This window comes from Sinocyclocheilus anshuiensis, unplaced genomic scaffold (genome assembly GCF_001515605.1).
Source record: "Sinocyclocheilus anshuiensis isolate Anshui unplaced genomic scaffold, SAMN03320099.WGS_v1.1 scaffold1932, whole genome shotgun sequence".
In the NCBI taxonomy this organism is placed as follows: Eukaryota; Metazoa; Chordata; class Actinopteri; order Cypriniformes; family Cyprinidae; genus Sinocyclocheilus; species Sinocyclocheilus anshuiensis.
The window spans coordinates 725,814-745,532 of record NW_015555985.1 but is presented as its reverse complement, the minus strand read 5'-3'; the positions used below and the strand labels follow the sequence as shown (position 1 = coordinate 745,532).

Below are 19,719 nucleotides of genomic sequence, written 5' to 3'. Positions count from 1 at the left end.
AACTAGGTAAATAAATGCAAATTACTGAATAAATGGATTTTATATTTTTGATATTGTAACATTTTTATATTGTGAAAGTATTTTTGAGTACTTGAGTACATTTTTCTTTGAAGGTACATTCCATGGCTTCAGATTGGCTTCCAAGGTCCCATAATGTCATGTCTCATGATCTAAAAATACATTTATTTATTTTTTTGGACAAAACCAACGGACTATTTAATGACTACAATGCTTAGTTTTTTGGCAGAAATGGAATCATACATAAGAAACAATGACATATAGTCCTTCTAACACCATTTTTATTCTTTCTTGCACAGAATAGTTGGATATTATAGGCAGTTGTGAGCATCAAAAAAAAAATTAACCCATAAGAACCCACGGTGACGCAGGTGTCACAAACACTGGTGATTATCTGAAAAGGTCTTTTTAAAGCATTATCCCTCACTTTCAACTCAGGAAGTCCCTAAGGGACATATAAGGAACACACAGGTTCAGTCATGTGACAATATGTGAATTTTTGTTGCCATGGCAACATTTCCAAAATTGTGGCCTGTCTAATTAGCACATGTTGCAGTGTCAGCAATTTTTAAAAGCACTTGTTTTTGTTACTAAAGGTATGTTTCAACCCATGCAACAATTCTAATGTTTTAATAACATATCATAGATTACACTTAACCTGATTTTAATACATTTCTTGAACAAATTGATATAAAACAAGTTATGAAAATATTGTGGTGACATATATGTCACATCGGGCTGTTAACCTTAAAACAGTAGGTGGAATTGTGATGTGACGTATTTGTCACATTAAGAAAAATGTTAATGAGCTGCTTAATTTTAAAATCAATTATTTTAGTGTTATATAGTTACTGCTGCTCATATCAAAGCATATTTGAACAAATGTAAACATAAAAATAATGTCAAATTAATTACATTGATAATGAAACGTATTTTGAAACTATACCTGTAACTAAAACAAGATGTTTATATCATATGTTGGTCCTATTTTAAGGTTATTTTATCTTTTTTTGTAGTGAAAATAACATGAACAGATGCGATAACGCATAACTGACGTGGTGATGCGATGAATAAACTAACTCATTTGTTATGCATTGAAGAGATAACACATAACATGTATATTGCATTGCAGTAACTTAGTCCGTTGAGCAGTGAAGAGATAACACATGACAGGTGCTTGTTGCACTGCATTGCATACAATAACTAACTCTGAAGAGAAAAACATTGAAGAGAAAAAATCATACATGCTGTTGCATAGCAATAAATGCTAAGACTTTCATTGTTTTGCATACAGTAATTAACTTAATGCATTGTGCATAGAAGAAATTAAAGTGATAAAGGTGATAACAATGGGTTGATCAGAGTGATCAAGTTTTTATTTCACTGAGCATTGTATTATTTGATTGTTTACAATTTTATTGCACAATATTCACATTTTAGCAATGTTATTGCACTATGTGCATGTTTAACCTCCAGTGAGGTAGTTCTTTATTTTTATTCAGTTTGCACATTTTCAAGTTGTGAAAAAAAATCTAAAAATAAATTTCTGGTTAAACCATATACTTGAAAAGATAGAATTTTGATGTTACAAAATAGTTGTTGTAAAAAGTAATGGTCACAGTTATGTGGTTTTGAAATATGTTGTGGCAAAGCAAATAAAATGTAAAACTGTATTACTTCAGAAAAAGGTTTTTGTTTTATCTTCACAGAAAAGTAATAATTTGTGTTGTGAAAAAGCAAATAAACAGAAAAAAAATGTTATTTACCAAAAAAAACCTGACAAAATTTATTTTTTTCAACTGAGAAATAAACGCCCAATGTAACATATATGTAGCATTAAAAATGTATCATAAACGCCCAATGTAACATATATGTCACATTACAGATCTTTCACAGGGAGATGTTGTATTTCAAAAACAACTGCAGAAACATGTTATAAGTGGTCCATTTGATCTGTTTTATATGCCCCATGATTTTCCTATAAGGAGAAATTGGTCCGGGCTCTTATGGATTAAAAAAAAGTTGTAAAAAAACATCCACTAATATGTTCAGTGAGATTTGTTTTAAAGAAATTAATACTTTTTTTTCAGTGAGGATGAATTAAATCGATCAAAAGTGACAGTAACATCATTTAAAATGTTTCAATGTTACAAGAATCCTGACAAAACGGTGTAAGGCCAAAAATGATCAAAGACTTCTGCTTTCCTGTCCCAAACCTATCTTCGGTAACAAAAGGGCCATTTGGCATTCCGGAAGGCACAGAAGTGCTGATATCGATCAAGCCTGTAGGCCAACATGTGCATACATCGGGGGTCTGCTAATTGTCACACCTTTTGCACAGTGGGTGAAGTTGTAATCTGCTGATTGGTCAGTTTGAATGTCGCACATTTGGTTTTTAGTCACATGGTCAAGGAAGGGATAAAAGAATATTGCAAATGTTGCTCTGTCTCTTTCCTTTGCTACCTCTTTTGCTTTGCTCTTTCCTTTGCTGCCTCTCTCTTCTTGGGGCTCTGCCCTCCCTCTCTCTCTCTCTCTCTCTCTCTCTCTCTCTCTCAGGTAATATTTTACATACATGCTGGGTACAATTAATTGTTCATGTTTTACCATCCTTCATCTATTTTGTAACCAATTCAAGTGTAACCATAACAAAATATTATTAAACCATTTCAATTATTAATTATCTGCTAACTAGTCTTGATTCAAGGTTAATATTAAAGTGCTACCTATTGCAATACAATAGTCACTCAATAGCAATGCTCTCCCACATATTTAGCTATTCTAACTGCGCTTATTTCCGTCATTGGCATAAGTGGCAGTGGGTGGCATAGACTAGAAATGTACAGTTTTATACCATCGTGCTGACAACGTTTCTTTAGTCATTCGGCAATCCTACAGCCTGAACCACTGTAGGGAAACCACCCTTACAACGGCATCATGGTTTCCACCAAAATCCTAAGCAGCACAACTGTTTTTAACTGTGAAAATAATAAGAAATGTTTCTTGAGCAGCAAATCAGCATATTAGAATGATTTCTGAAGGATCATGTGACACTGAAGACTAGAATAATGACTAATGAAAATTCAGCTTTGCAACGTAGGAATAAATTTAACATTTTAAAATAAAATATACTAAAACAAATTTATTAAAATAATGCACAATAATATTATTTTAAAATAATAATTTAAATGTTTTAATAATATTATTTTAATCAAATAAAAGCAGTCTTTCTTTCAAAAACATTCAATCAAAACTCTTGCAGAGCTTAAACTTCAAAAAGAATAATATTCAAAATATTAAAATAAATAAGAAAATACCAGTAATTATATATATATATATAAACTTGAAACCAAAGTTTAAAAAAAATATCCAATCCAACAGTTTTCTGGGTTCCATGGGGCTCAAATTGGGTAGCAGACCTTTACATCTCCACTGCCCTCAAGAAAATACCAGATGAAGGCATCTTTGTAGACATGATGTTATGCAATCATTTGGAACTGCTTTGTTGCCTTCCTACCTCAGTTTACCTGTAAAGGCAGCATTTTTTAGATTTGACACAGAATGGCTGAAGCCCAACCTCCACTGGGGCCTAACACAATCTGCGGCACATTCACAAACGCAGGTTCATGAAGCTGAACTAACACCATGTTAGCGTGTGTCCTGGATTATGTAAGAGAAGGGGTTGAGTTAGAACTGAAGCACTGGTGGCTGACTGCTTTCTCCCCGGGCGGCAGCGGCTGGTTAATGAGTTTGAGTAAGGAGAGGGGAGCGGCCACATTCGGGAGGCTGAAGTTCACCTAGAGACAATCTGGAAGTGAAAAGATAGGAGCAGATCCAAACACTCGGCTGCAAAGGACAGAAACACACTGCCTAACGAAGGTAGGAAACATTCCCTGGGAATAAATTGTTTTGAACTGTAAAAACAGAACAACTATTGATTTCAGAGACTTTTGATGGAGTTCAAATAATTTAATTCACATAAATTGCTGTGCCATTTTATGGTGGACTGTGTGTTGCAGGTTAAGGGAGGGTCTTGTAAGTCATAAATTTGTAAATCCAGAGCAATTTCATTCTTTCCCATGCATCCTTCACAATCTCATTCACAAAGGCTCTACTGTTGGTTGCAAGGGGTCAAATAGAGCACAACAAACAGGGGTGACTGTAGTAGGCTAACAGTGAGCTACTGTACATCTCACTAATAATCACCAACCCACTTTTAATGGTCTATTTAACTCTCAAGAGATCCGACCAGCTCAATGGTGCCTCAGAAAAGATGGTCTGCATTGATGCTATAGACTACATGAATGCATAGAGGGAATATGCTGAGGTCCACCAAGGGAGGCTTTAACTAGCTCACAACAGAAAACATTCGACATAACCTGCACCTATTTTTAAAGGGGTCATATGATGCAATTTCAAATGTTCCTTTCTCTTTGGAGTGTTACAAGCTGTTCGTGCATAGATAAGATCCCTAAAGTTGCAAAGACTAAAGTCTCAAATCCAAAGAGATATTCTTTATAAAAGTTAAGACTTGTCCACGCCCTCCTAAAACACCTCTTTTAAACACGCTCCCACGTCTACGTCACGATGTGGGAAGATTTGCATAACGCCGCCCAAATGTTCACGCAAAGAAAGAAGGCATAACTTTTATTCTCGCTGTAGTATTGTTGTTGCCGCTGCCACCATTTCGTGAAGACAAAGTGAAACTACTTTGTTTGGCCTTCCAAAAGAGGACGATTCCGCTTCGCCATGCCTGGAGCTGATCCGTGCTGATCGCTGAGGAAATACATCAACTTTGCGCTGTGGATCGCCGGATCGGCTTTCACCGTGGACGAAGCGGAGTCCAGCCCGGGGTCGTCACATGTGGTTGCCGTAAGCCCTCCGGCCGCTCCTTTGTCGAATCCACCGGCCACGCCGTTCTCAAGCCCACCAGCCTCCGCTCACTCTAGCCTGCCGTGTGTGACGCTGTGTGCTTCGTTGTGGAAGCGAAACTACTTTGTTTGGCCTTCCAAAAGAGGACACAACTAGAAATCAGTGGTTAAGTTGTATTTACAACACTGTTCCCGATGCAACGCAAAGCGTAAAAAGACAGTATAAATCATTATAATCAGTAATTATGTCCCCAACTGGATGCAAAAAATGCCTCATTTATAATGGGTTTTTTAAAGGGGTCATATGATGCGATTTCAAGTTTTCCTTTCTCTTTGGAGTGTTACAAGCTGATTGTGCATAGATAAGATCCCTGAAGTTGCAAAGACTAAAGTCTCAAAACCAAAGAGATATACTTTATCAAAGTTAAGACTCTGCCACGCCCCCCTAAAACGGCTCGTTCTAACACGCCCCCAAATATCTACCTCACTATGTGGAAATATCTTCACATTTCATTACACCAAATACACAAAATAATGTTATTTTTAGCAACATCATATGACCCCTTTAAACCTTTTATCCACTTGTCATGGCATACCTGGTTTATCCGGTAATTATGCATGGACTTTGGACTTGTAGTAAGATACACTACCAGTCGAAAGTTTGGACGCACCTACTCATTTTACATTAAGATTTTTCATATATTATTATTAAAGTAAAAAATATAAAAAACTATAAAAACACAAATGGAATTATGCAGCCATAATTGCAGTCTATAGAGTCTTTTAATGTATCTTACAAGTCTAAGTTACTACACTTTGTCTAGATTCTCTACCAACCATGCTGGTTTGCTTTTTATGAACTTCACATGTATGCTTGCTGCTATTCCTTCACTATCTGCTCCAAAACATCCATTTAAAATGAATGTTTCATTTTGTACAGAAATTTATATACAGGTCATTTATATTTGCCTACAAAACTAAATGTAAGTCAAAAAGGTGTTAAAATGATGAGAAATATAAAATCAGTCAAGTGTGTCCAGACTTTTGACTGGTATGTAAGAGTTAACCAGTAATACATTCCAGTCCAGATTAGAGCGTATTTTTGCACTTGAATTTAAGCTTCAAATCAGGGTTATTTTGGTTGGAGAAATATTTTTTTCTGGGATGAAAAAATGGAAAAGAAATTCAGTGGTCAGAAGGAGGTATCTATAGTGGTCAGTGTATAGTATACAGTCATTTCAACACATTATAGTAAAATGCAAAGGACAAGTATGCATGGCACCAGATGGGCTGGGGGTGGAGAGGTAAACAAACATATTTGTTTCGCTTTATTGCTCAGAGACATCTACTGGGGAGGGGGGCGAGATGAACGACTTATGCCTGTAACCACAGATATGACACACCTGTATGCATATCACCTGCTCTTGCCATATATGGCCCTGAGTGAATGAACACAGAGAGAGATAAAAGTGCAAGGGTTGTAAAGTAGAGAGAGCGAAAGAGTGTTGCACAGTGTTGCTCCACCACTGTCTGTGAACCAGCAGAACCTTTACCTGGCTGCTTCCTTCTCGAGTCCACCGGTGGCAGGTGAGCTCCTCTTTCCATTGCAGAAAAAGACCCTTAACATTGAAGATGCTCGTTAAAGTGATTCATTAGCCAAGTAGACTGTAAAAGTTGACCCTGTAAAAGAAAAAAGGAAAACCCAGTTGTAAATTTAGTACATAATATAGCAGTGCTTTTTATTTGAACATTGTTCAGTGGTTATGCCTAAATATTTAGCATGAATCACTATTATTAATTAACAAAATAACAAAATCTGTTTGGTGTTTAAGCTGGCTTGCTGTTATTCATTTTGAATGAATCTCAATGGTGACTAAAAACATCAATTTTATATAGTGGCTTTATGTTTGAATGACTTGACAACATGCTATTTTTCTATATGGCATTGTACATTATATGCTTTGGTCTGAAAAAGAAGGTTGGATTGGTCATGATGGACAGTTTACAGGAAGAATATTTAATCAAGGTTATAGGGAAGGAGGTGGAGATGAGACATGTACTGTACACAGCACTGTCAGGCCTGATCAAACACAGGGTGGTTAAATAAAAACTCTGCACACTTTCCTGTTTGCTCTGACACACTGCATCTAGTAATTCTGGAGGGCAGATCATTTGTGATATGTCATTGTAACTGTAACAGCAGAGTGAAGCCGTTAAGACATTATTGCACTAACAACGTAACTTCTAGGATTTAGTTAGGAAATATGAACCTTTGCACAGGGCAGAGGGTTTGTGATTGGTGACTTAAGGGTCAGCGCAATCTGCTCGCACTAGAGACAGTAATACAACCACCTAATAAAACCCAACCATCCAATCAAACAAGAGAGATCGAGTCATCCGTATTATCACACCATATCAACATCTATGCTGCAAGGTACCAGGCAAACATAAAAAGATGTTGATAAGGGAGCTCATAAATTTGGGATATGCAAACAGAAAATGATCCTCTAGGGTGTATGTAGATATATATATAGGGTGTGTATACTGTATGTGTGTGTATTATTTGTCGATAATGACCAGCTCGCTGTTCATGATCTGACATTTTGCTTGGCTACTTATAAATAAATTGACTTTAGTGAAATTAATTTGATGTGAGATTTTTTTTTATTTTTTTTTTTTTACTTTGTGTGCTGCTGTCTTGACCAGGTCTCCCTGGAAGCAGATATTATGATATCTCAATGGGATCTTCCTGGTTAAATAAAGGATAAATAAAATTAATACAAATAAATAAAATAAACCACAGTGTGAGGATGAATGCATGTCACACTGACTGAAAAATGTCATTAAATTACCATAATACCATGTAAGAGCTATTGTCAGGTGCGATGGCTCCACGTGATTGATGGAAGCTTCCTGCTTAATTTGTTAAAAACAACACCACAAATGGATGATAGTAACTAAGCAATGGCAAGTTTCTTAAATCAGTGTAACCGGGATGTGGACGTGAGGATAGAAAGGATGTGGTTGGTACTTCAGCGTGAGAAGCCATGGTTTTGAAACAGAGACACTATTCTTCACTAGCCACATAGTTTGCAGCATATTTAAACAGATGGGTGGTTTGCACACAACAAAGACAAAGCCAACGCAATATAATCAAATTTTTATAGTCCCCTGACTATCATAAACCATGTACAACTTCCTTTAGAACATAATAGTTTGTTACCTGAGCAAATTTAGAGAATATTCATATAATAAATAATTATAAAAGTGGATCAGTAATGCAATAAAAGTTTTGGTTAAATTATTTGATCAAATCTGTATTGATTAAATTGATCTAATCAATACCCAGTTCAGTGCAAAAATATTAAATGTTTTGTATTTGTTTTTCAGTTAAATATCTAAACATCCATTAAACAAGATCTAATAATTTGAGAACCAAACTTGCATACAATAATTAGGCTTGTTTTCAGATATTATATCTTGAATCAGTGATTAAAAACAAACAAATATCTTGCATAAAGAAAATTAAGCTTATTTTTAGGAAGATGTTTACATGTTGATATTATTTTCATAACAATTAAGCACCTTTTTAGATAACTAGACTAAATCTTGAACTTAGCTTTTTTCCTTGTAGATTAAATGCATAAATCTAGCTAAACAATTTAGAAAAAGAAAGAAAGAAAGAAAAGTCCTTTCAGGGAAGTCTAAAAGGGACTAAAGAGAATAATCAAAAGAACCTTTATAAATAACAACATATTCTCTGAAATGGAACATTACATGATTTTCCTTTTCAAGTAAATTAGTCATGTTTTAAGGATGATTATATGGAAAATAAGACAGACATACTGGTTATGCAAACATTTATTTGCAGCTTGAACTATGTGCTCAGTGCAGTAGATAAAGTGAAGGACTGTGGGGCTTGATCACGCCCTGACATCTCAGCCACACTTAATGATAACTGCTCTGGATATGGAGGCGTAGTATTTTTACTACAGATTTGCAACAGATATTTGACATGAGGCTTTTACTTCCTTTCCCAGAGGTGGCTGACTCTCTTTCTTCCATAAGCGTTCAAACTTTAGTTTTAGTGTTTGGGTTTACTAATGCATGAACTGAAGTGCACTGACTCTTATTTAGGCTGCACCCTCTTTTGCACTTAAACAACACTAAAGAAGCCAATCAGGAAAGAAATCATTAAACAATATTAAAGGAACAGTTCACGCAGTTTCATGCTGCACAGTTTAGTGACCATGGCTTTCAAAGTCCAAAAACGACAAAAACACAAGTCTTCAGAAGCCATATTATAGCTTCATGGGATGAACAGATTTCATTATAAGTTTAACAAAGTCACGATTAACCAGAAATCTTCTATTTAATTCTAAGTTTATTTACTGCAATATCAAATACGCCATGTTTAGAGAAAAATAACTGCCTATAGGTTTAGGATGACATGAAGGTGAGCAAATAATGACCGTTTTCTTTTTATTGGGAACTTTAACTTTTACTATTTTTCTTTGTTATACGGTGAGGTCAGATGAAGGATAAAGTGTAGATTTGAAGAAAGCGGGGTCCCTAAACAGCAATAAAAATATTAGTTTGCTTGTGGTTGTGTACTGGAAAGTCAAATTAAATGCACAAATACATTTTTGAGTAGTTCATACACAAGACATGTGTGCTTTGTAATTCTAAGAAAACAATCTGGATCACTGAACTCAAGTAATTTCTATCCAACCCTCCCTCTTTCTCTCTTCCAGGTATTTTCTGAGACGTAAGCTGGCACCATGCCACAGGATGTCAAGACCGATGTTCCCAAAGTCCTTGATAAAACCACACCAGGACTTCAGATGTGGAGAGTGGAGGTAAATAGGAATGATACTACTTACTTCAAATCAGTGCATTCAACATCTGAGATACTGACATCTTTATCAAATCACTAATCAGTCTTCTTTTTAAATTACTGGTCAGAACATGGAGCTCGTGCCTTGTCCACCGAAAACATATGGACAGTTTTTTGAAGGAGACAGCTATGTAATACTCTACGTAAGTATCAGCACTTAGTGCCCTAATCGACTCAAGTGCATTTAAGCTGACAAAAACTAACCGCTAAAGAAAAACATTTCATTTTCAGACTCACAAGACCAGCAACAACTACACCTACGACCTCCATTATTGGCTGGGCAAGGCCGCCTCCCAGGATGAGCAGGGAGCAGCAGCGATATACACCACGCAGATGGATGAACACCTAGGGGGCGTTGCTGTGCAGCATCGTGAAACCCAGGGCCATGAGAGCGCCACCTTCCAAGGATACTTCAAACAGGGCATCATGTAAGCCAGGGTTCCTCAAATCTTGCCCTGGAGGGCCAATGCGCTGCAGAGTTTAGCTCCAACCCTGATCAAACTCACCTACCTATGATTTTCTAATGATCCTGAAGACATTGATTAGCAAACTCAGGTGTGTGGTTAGAGCGAAACTCTGCAGGAAAGTGGATCTCGTGGGCCAGATTTGAGGATCCCTGATGTAAGCCATCTCCTGACTGATGTTTAGGGTTACCTTGAATGAATCTATGAACCAAATGAACCAGAACATGTAAAGGTCACATATGTTATCACATATATTTTAGGACCATTAGGATTCTTTGCTAATAAATAAATAAACTAAACAAAATTTTGCATAAAAACATATTACTAAAGATATTAGCATTTTATGTTTAAATCTGCAGACATTAAAAGGTTTACGATTTAAATAGTATGTATGTTACATTACAGTAACGAGAAAGTATGGAGTGAAAATGGAGTAGAAAAATTGTCTAATTGTCAAAATGCCAAAAAAAAAAATCTTTTTTTTTTTATATTTTGCTTTTTGGGATAAAATATGACCCTGACGTTGACAGGAGTCATTTCTTAGTTTATGTTATAAATAAACTACATTTTCAAGGGGTGTTTACAATGCACATATTTTCCTTTAATCGTAATTTCCATATTAATCGCACCACTGAGCCTCTTTATTTTAAGATGCTGTGAGAAGCACATGACTTTATAATGCTTCTCTTAGTCACAAAGAGTAAAAAATGTGGAAGTTTACAAAGACAGACTTCTTCATTTCATTTTACCAGAAGTGGTCAACTTTGAGTGAGTAAACATGAGTTACAATTGATAACAATGTTAATCTTTTTATTCCAGATACAAAAAAGGTGGAGTCGCATCTGGGATGAAACAAGTGGAGACAAATACGTACAACATTCGCAGACTGCTGCATGTGAAGGGAAATAAGCATGTGGTTGCAGGAGAGGTAAGAATAGCCCCAGCCACAATAAAGAAATTAAAACCCACTACAACAAGACCAGAGGTGTAAAAATCCCTGTGACATTCTACTATTCCTTTATTCATGTGTCAACAACACAAAAACCAACTACCCACATTAAGACTGATTAAAAATCACCAGTCCATATTAATTTTAAACACATTTTAAGCTACTCCGCATGCATTTATTTGCTATTTAAACATCTAAATCACATTTCAAGTGGACAAAAAAAGGAATACCATAAGCAAAAAAGTAATAATTTAAATAATATCTAAATGATTTAAAAATAATATCTGTATAAATACTAATATATTATGCATGCACGTAATGAATTGCTATTATATATGTTTTTGAATGCCTGATGTGATTATGATTGCATAAATCATTTTATATTATAAAGAAGTAAAACTTAAGGTTATATTTATTAACATTAGTTAACTAGAGGACATTAGTTAGTGGACATTAAGATTAATAAAGGCTTTATAAGTATTTTTCATTGTTAGTTTATATTAATTGTAACATTTAATAATGCATTATTAAAATCATTTTTTTTTATCTGTTAATATTATTTAATGGACCTTAGCTAATATGAGCTAACAATAGATGTATTTTTATTCACATTAACAATGATACATAAATACTAAAACAAATGAACTGCTCATTGTTACTTAATGTTAGTTAAAGCATAAAAGGGATAGTTCACCCAAAAATGTAAATTCAGTCATCATTTACTCAGCCTCAAGTTGTTCCAAACCTGTATGAATTTATGTCTTATGCTTAACACAAAATAAGATATTTTGAAGAATGTGGGCAACCAAACAGTTGCTGGTTCCCACTGACTTCCATAGCATGGAAAAAATTACTATGAAAGTCAATGGGAACCTTTAATGGTTTGGTTACCCACATTCTTCAAAATATCGTATTCTATGTTCAACAGAAGAAAGAAAGTCATACAGGTTGAGTACAGGTTTGGTGAGTAAATGATGGCAGAATTTTCATTTTTGGGTGAACTATGGTCTTATCTTTAAAGATTATGGCCTGGTTTCACAGACAGGGCTTACATTAAGCCAGGATTAGGCCACAGTTCAATTAGGACATTTAAGTATCTTTTATAAACATACCTTAGAAAAAAAAAACATTACTGATGAGTATCTTGAGACAAATCAATAACACTGACATATTTTAAGATATGTCATTGCAAGTTTCTTTCAGTTAAAACAGCCCAGACGAGCATTTTAGTCTGAGACCAGGCTTAAACCTTAAGCCTATTTGTAAGCTGATGTTCCCCCAAAAAGTGTAAATAATGAGGTTCAATCCCTCTGTGCGCAGGTGGAAATGAGCTGGAACAGCTTTAATCAAGGTGATGTGTTCCTGCTGGACCTGGGGAGCCTGATCATTCAGTGGAATGGACCCAAGAGTAACCGAATGGAGAGGTTAAGGGTAAGCCATTAGAATTGATTTGAAATGCAAAAATACCCCTTTTCAGAGACATAAACACATTCTTGATGGTAAGGGTGTATATTACCACATCTGCACAGTAAGTTTACTACAAGCTTTTGTTTTCATAGGGAATGAACCTAGCAAAGGACATTCGTGATCGAGAGAGGGGTGGTCGAGCACAAGTGACTGTAGTGGAAGGAGATGATGAGAAATCTTCAGAGGAAGCAATGAAATTGATGATTCAGGCACTGGGGGAGAAAAAGCACATAAGAGATGCCATCCCAGATAATATCGTGGATGAGAAACTCAAGACTGCCATTAAACTCTTTCAGTGAGTAATAGTTTTAACTACAAATTAAAGCATGTGTTGAAAAGTATGTGCTCCAGCTAAAACAAGTATCTTGTGTGAAAAGTATTTCAGATGCACAGGGTAACCTTGTAGTGCAGGAAGTGGCAGTGAAACCTCTCACACAAGACCTACTTAAAACTGAGGTATGAATAACCCTCACCGCTGACCCAAACTAAACACCGCAGCATAAAGCAATTCTGTGTAAAGACCATGATGATAGCATAGGCTCCCAATGATATATATAGTGTCAAATGTCACCCTTACACCTATGTCAAAGTGCACAGGTACATTTCATTAAGTGCATTTCACAGCTGGGAGGGACACGTGATGTATAGTTAGGCTCATAAAATAGTTACTAGATGATAAGGGGAAGTCAGCATCAGCATAATATGTGACTACATAGTGGATGCCTGTTAAGATAAGACAGAACTATAAGGAACAGTCATGCTCACGACACAGTTGGATCTGGTTATGCGGTTGTGATGCAAATATGACAGAATATTGTATAAAAAGGTCAAAGACTTCATGAAATGCTGTTGGCAAACTGCTTCTGTAGTTGAACATAACTTCAAAAAGGAAGTTCGATGAGAGAAATGAATTAAATAGGAAATTGATTGGATTGTGAAAAGTGAAAGCTAAATTAAAGTATGGAGCTGAATAGTTGGAGGAAATAGGCTGACAAGAAAGAGAACTTTGTGACTTTAACTATAAAAGAGTTGTTTCAGATATATTTTGATTAAAGTTAATGAAAAAAATGTATAACATGCATCCATGAACTGTCAATGAATTGTGCACCAAGACCAAGAACATACATTTAAAATAAATCCAAATCTTGTCTTGAAAATTATAAACGCTCTCAAAAACAAAAAGACAGTCTATAAAAGAACTCACCATTTCTGCACAAACATTACTTGAAAAAAGGAGGGAAACTAAAACAGCCACTTTAAAAGCGGAAGGATGCAAATTGACATCTGATTCCTGTGACAGGACTGCTATCTGCTGGATCAAGGCGGAATAAAGATCTTTATCTGGAAGGGCAAAAAGGCATCCAAAACTGAGAGAGCAGAATCTCTGAAGAAAGCAGAGGTGAGTCTTACACCAATGAAGCTCTTATCAAAGTGTGCTTTTCACAAGGGGGCTCATTCACCAACTGTGTATTTGCAAGTATTTGAGTAAAACCCGTGTGAATGAAATCACAACTCATTATCAAATAATTGATCATACAAGGCCTTAAAAGTCAAGTTTTAAGTTACTATTTCGGAGGGCAAAAATGATCTGGCATAGATTCTGGATTTCCAAAAAATAGCATCAGAGCTATTTCTGCAACATAAGCATACATTTTTATACAAGTATAACTGAATAATGCCCAATATTTCTAAACTCAGCATAGTATATTGCACCAAATGTTAATGTAATCACATATCAAATTCTTGCTAAAGAAACACTTCATCATCTCACTTCATGTTTTATTGTTCTAGGCCTACATAAAGGCAAAAGGATATCCTGCATCCACCTATGTAGAGACAGTAAGCGAAGGAGCAGAATCATCAGTGTTCAAGCAACTCTTTCAGAAGTGGACAGACAAGGGACAGACAGCTGGATTGGGCTCCACTCACAGTCCAGGAAAAATAGGTGAACATGGTTTACTAATGTAAAGAAAGCACTTGTAAAAAGGAGATGGAAAAAAAGAGAATACATCCAAATTCATATAATTGAAAACACAGTCATGAACAGTGGCAGTGGCAGCCTAAAAATGCCACATGCAAGGATTCGGATCAGTGAATCACTTCTTGAATCATTTCTTTTACATGAACCTTCCGAACAAAATAGTTCACTAGATTAGTCACTCAATCAGTCTTTTGAGTGCAATATATGAGAGAGGACAAGAAGAAAAAGAAAGCATTTGATTACTGATCTCTTACACTGCATACACAATACTGCTATGTATTTTTTATTTTTTTGCGAAAAGTAGTTATAGTTAAATAAACATTTTTGTTACTTGAAATAAACTCAAATTAAAATAAAGCTTAATTAAAATAACTTATAAAATAATAATAAAAATAATAAATAATAATTTAAAATTAATAATAATGACATAAAATCACTTCATTTCAGCTTGTTGCCAAAGCAAAATTACTAAAATAACACTAAAACAAAAAATAAAAAACACAAATGACTAATACTTTAATATTAAAATAGAAAATCTAAAAAACTAAAACATTTTTTGTTAATCTTCTCACACTACTGAAAAATGTTAGTTGTGTCGTTATTTTAGTTGGCATCTTCCCAACACTGCTGAAATACAATGCAAAAGATCATCTATAAGAATAAGGCAGCGTTCATACAGGATGTGTTCTTGTGTTAAAAACAGCTGTGGTGAAATTCAAATAAAAAACTGACATCCGTTGCTCTGTACACAGGGCAACAATAAAAAAAACAACAGCATAGACAAAACACAAGAATGCATTCTGTATAAATGCCCCCTTAGAAACCCATGATTCTGACTCTACTATGTTATAATTTCTGCTTTCTGTAGCCAAGGTTGAGCAAGTTAAGTTTGACGCCACCTCAATGCATGCCAGACCTGACTTGGCTGCACAGCAGAAAATGGTGGATGATGGGTCGGGCGAAGCTGAGGTCAGTGAAATGACCTTTGATGAAATGACAATTGCCTTTCATTCATTTCAGTGAAAAAGAACTCATTACATGAGTGTGTTCATCTGACAGGTATGGAGGATAGAGGACAATGAGCTTGTCCCTGTGGAGAGGAAGTGGCTCGGCCACTTCTACGGTGGGGACTGTTACCTCATTCTCTACAAATATGAAGTCAACAGAAAACTATACTACATTCTGTACATGTGGCAAGTAAGTGTCTCTTCCGTCCTCATTTAATCATTGTACATTGTAATTTAATCCTATACAAATATATAGATTCTTTTAATGTTTTTGAAAGATGTCTTGCTCACCAAGGCTGCATTTATTTGATCAATAATACAGTAAAAATAATACAGTAAAAACAGAAATGTTGTGAGATATTATTATACGGTAAAATAACTGTTTTCTATTTTAATATATTTTAAAATGTAATTAATTTCTGATTTCAAAGCTGAATTTTCAGCAGCCATTACTGCAGTCTTCACATTGCTTTTATAGTTAAAAATTACAATTATACAATATGAATTTCTTTGAATTTCAATTCATTTTTAATTCCACTTTCTTACATTCAATTTGGAACTCTGCATCCTAGTTTAAATTCAATTCAAAGTCAGGAATTTAACTGCAATTTAAAAGGCACTCTCAGTTCAATTCTGAATACTGATGGAATTTTAGGGCCGCCATGCAAGCACAGCAGAGCTGACAGCCTCTGCATATCAGGCTGTGATCCTGGACCAGAAGTACAACGGGGAACCGGTGCAGGTCCGTGTTCCCATGGGAAAGGAGCCTATGCACCTAATGGCCATTTTCAAGGGCAAAATGGTTATTTATGAGGTAAGTTTGTCAGCCTGCTCCTCTCTCTATAAGCAGCATTTGGCCATGTCTTCTGTTATAACAACGGAAACCGAAAACACTTCCTGTTTAAAAAAAAAAAAACTACCAGAAAAAAGTGCAACAGCTTGCCACTGGGGCAGTACCTTCAAAGGTACAACTTTGTCCCCAGTCACTTCATAAAGGGAGCTTATTAGGAGGGTGCATATTAGTACCTTAAAATACTAAAATATGCACCTTTTAAGGGTAGTTAAGATACAAAGGTGTACTTTTGAGGGTACTGCTTCAGTAACAAGCTAAAATATTTTTTTGCTATAAACATACCTTCATCTATCCAAGTTTAATTTGCAAGGACAATTAAAGTTAGCTACTCATAGCCTGGCAAGAAAAGCGTGAAATGTGTGGCGCCTTGAAAACAATTTAGGTGGGACTGTAAAATAAGAGGCAGTAGGAGTGTTTTGGAAACAATTCTGTACGGTGCCGCTAGTAGTGCGGAAGTGACACACTTTACCTTTAAGCCTTGTAGTGCATGCATCCACCTTCTTTGTTTTTGTGACTGGTTGTGATTGAATAACAGGAAGGAAGTTCCAGAGAAGGCTCCTCCCATTCTCAGCCATCAGTAAGACTGTTTCACGTCCATGGAACGAATGAGTTCAACACACGTGCCACTGAGGTGCCTCCACGCTCATCTTCTCTGAACTCCAACGATGTGTTTGTGCTCAGCACAGATAAGAGCTGCTACCTGTGGTATGGCAAGGTTGGTATTTCAAATTCTGACAATATCTGGCATATTTCAGATGATGTTTCTGCATATTTCTTACCTGTCTGTTCTAAATACTTGCATTAAATATTACTGTGCAGGGCTGCAGTGGAGATGAGAGAGAGATGGCCAAAACGCTGGCTGACATCATCTCCAAGAGGGAGAAGCATGTTATTGCAGAGGGTCAGGAACCAGCTGACTTCTGGGTAAACCTTGGTGGAAAGTCTCAGTATGCCAGCAGCAAAAGGTACAGTAAAACTGGCACATTGTACAGTAAAAAAAAAAAAAACATTCTAAAAGATAAACCTGTTGAGCTGCCTTGTTGTCTACATAGGGCAGCTATATTCTAAGGGCGCATCCTAACTCAAATAGTACCTCATAAATATTTTGAAATGATGTAAATACTGTAAATAATGAATCATACAAATATAGCGCAACAGTCATGTTCTGGAAGTAAAAATTCAATTCATTTTCTCCATAAGGAAATTGATTTTTAACGATAACTTATAGACCTAAGACCTGTGAGCTCTGAGGTTGTTAACTGATAATATAATATATAATTATTAATAATAATATAATATACATACACAACTTCAAATGAATAATTTTATATTTCTCCTTCGTTTCAATATGTCATTAAAACTGTTAACCATCTTGTTCCTTTGTCTTTTTGTCTGTACTTTTTACAAGTACTTTGCTTAAACAAGTACTTTTTGCTTAAAATAAAAGGTTGTGATGTTGTAATTTACCTCATATCTTGTTGGTTTGGTTCATGGCTTATAGTGCTTTAAAGGGATAGTTCATCCAAGACAAAAGGAGATATAAATAAACTCTTACAGGTTTGGAACAATTTTTGGAACAATGTTCATTTTTGGGTGCACTATCTATTTTTAAAGACTTAAAAAAAAAATACCTATGGGAAAAGTGAATGGAAAAAAATGCTTCTGGAATCAACACCACGGAAAAAGTGGGCGGTCACTGTTGCACTCTATAGCGCTCCTCAACTGAAGAACACAGGAGAGTGATATAGACAATTGATTTCAATAGGGTTTTGCATTGGGGGATGCATTTTGGCACTGCTTTCTTTGCAAAGGATATTTGCAATCCTGTCTACATAGACAGTTCACAAGTTTTAGGACTATACTATAGCTTATACATTTCTTCTATTCTCAGACTTCAGGATGAGAACTCCAGTATCACACCCCGGTTGTTTGAGTGCTCCAACCAGACGGGTCGCTTTATAGCGACAGAGATTACAAACTTTAACCAAGATGACCTGGATGAGGATGACGTGATGTTGCTGGACATCTGGGATCAGGTGAATGTCGGGGTGGTTTTCTCTCATCACAGTTGTTCATATTCTTTCTGGACCACTAGAAATCACAGCACAAATATGTTCTGTCAGGTGCACCTGTGGATCGGCAAAGGTGCCAATGACAAGGAGAAGCATGAAGCAGTGGTTACAGCACAGGAATACCTGAAGTCCCATCCTGCAGGACGTGACCTGGATACGCCTATCCTAGTGGTAAAGCAAGGTTTTGAGCCGCCCACTTTTACAGGCTGGTTCCACGCCTGGGATCCACAAAAGTGGAGTGTAAGTTAATGACATGAGTTTACCTTCTTTCAGCATGACAACTTACTTCACAAGCTTACGTCACAGGCTATGAATATTTTTTAAATTCTCTTTTAGGGTGGGAAATCCTACGACCAGCTTAAAGCAGAGCTTGGAGATGCAACTGATCTCATCAAAATTACTGTGGTAGGTTATTCATTCTTCAAATGGTAGCACTTCACTAGCAATGTCAAGGTCATGGGTTCAGTTACTTAGAGAATGAATGAACTGAGAAAATGTAAAGTATAAATTGAATGCTCTTTACGTTTTTGGGCAAAAAGCACCTTCTAAATGCATAAATGTATAATAACAAGTGAAAGTGAAAATGGCTTAACATCTTGTACACAGGATCTCACCCAGCCAACCTCAAACCAAACCAACTCAAGTAGCTCAACTCAAGGGGGTAACTTACCCCGTCCTGTCACGCAATCCTTCCCACCAGAGAAGCTGGTGAACATTCAGACAGAAGACCTGCCGGATGGAGTCGACCCCACAAGAAAAGAGGTAAACTTTTGATCTACAGACATCTTTCTTACACAAATCTAACATACACAAAGCTAAAATGCCATGAAACATTCCTCAAAACAATTAAATTTGTAACATTTTATTTCAAACTAAATTACTAAATAAACACTATAAATATAATATTTTCTTTTTGGAGAATCACAAAACCTATATATATATATATACAGTATCTCACAGAAGTGAGTACACTGCTCACATTTTTGTAAATATTTTATTATATCTTTTCATGTGACAACACTGAAGAAATGACACTTTGCTACAATGTAAAGTAGTGAGTGTACAGCTTGGACATTTTCACTTAGGGGTGTACTCACTTTTGTGGCCAGCGGTTTAGACATTAATGGCTGTGTGTTGAGTTAT

At 35.9% G+C, this 19,719-nt stretch overlaps 1 protein-coding gene across 2 annotated transcripts in view; it reads left to right on the top strand.

The window, feature by feature from the left end:
• The first annotated feature begins 3,791 nt into the window (after positions 1-3,791).
• The window catches only part of LOC107676071 (villin-1-like), a 17,066-nt gene continuing 1,138 nt past the window's right edge, over positions 3,792-19,719 (top strand). The window contains exons 1-19 of one of the 2 annotated variants that reach the window (XM_016470596.1): positions 3,792-3,894; positions 9,641-9,745; positions 9,852-9,926; positions 10,015-10,211; positions 11,067-11,175; positions 12,517-12,627; positions 12,756-12,958; positions 13,041-13,119; positions 13,964-14,062; positions 14,455-14,608; positions 15,513-15,613; positions 15,704-15,841; positions 16,307-16,465; positions 17,040-17,219; positions 17,324-17,469; positions 18,396-18,540; positions 18,628-18,816; positions 18,913-18,981; positions 19,183-19,338. In XM_016470596.1, coding sequence (XP_016326082.1) covers positions 9,668-9,745; positions 9,852-9,926; positions 10,015-10,211; positions 11,067-11,175; positions 12,517-12,627; positions 12,756-12,958; positions 13,041-13,119; positions 13,964-14,062; positions 14,455-14,608; positions 15,513-15,613; positions 15,704-15,841; positions 16,307-16,465; positions 17,040-17,219; positions 17,324-17,469; positions 18,396-18,540; positions 18,628-18,816; positions 18,913-18,981; positions 19,183-19,338 — 2,388 coding nt within the window. In that variant the 5' untranslated portion in view covers positions 3,792-3,894; positions 9,641-9,667. Of the gene's footprint in view, positions 3,895-6,426; positions 6,474-9,640; positions 9,746-9,851; positions 9,927-10,014; positions 10,212-11,066; positions 11,176-12,516; positions 12,628-12,755; positions 12,959-13,040; positions 13,120-13,963; positions 14,063-14,454; positions 14,609-15,512; positions 15,614-15,703; positions 15,842-16,306; positions 16,466-17,039; positions 17,220-17,323; positions 17,470-18,395; positions 18,541-18,627; positions 18,817-18,912; positions 18,982-19,182; positions 19,339-19,719 lie in introns of those variants that run through there. The other variant, XM_016470597.1, reaches the window with a different exon arrangement.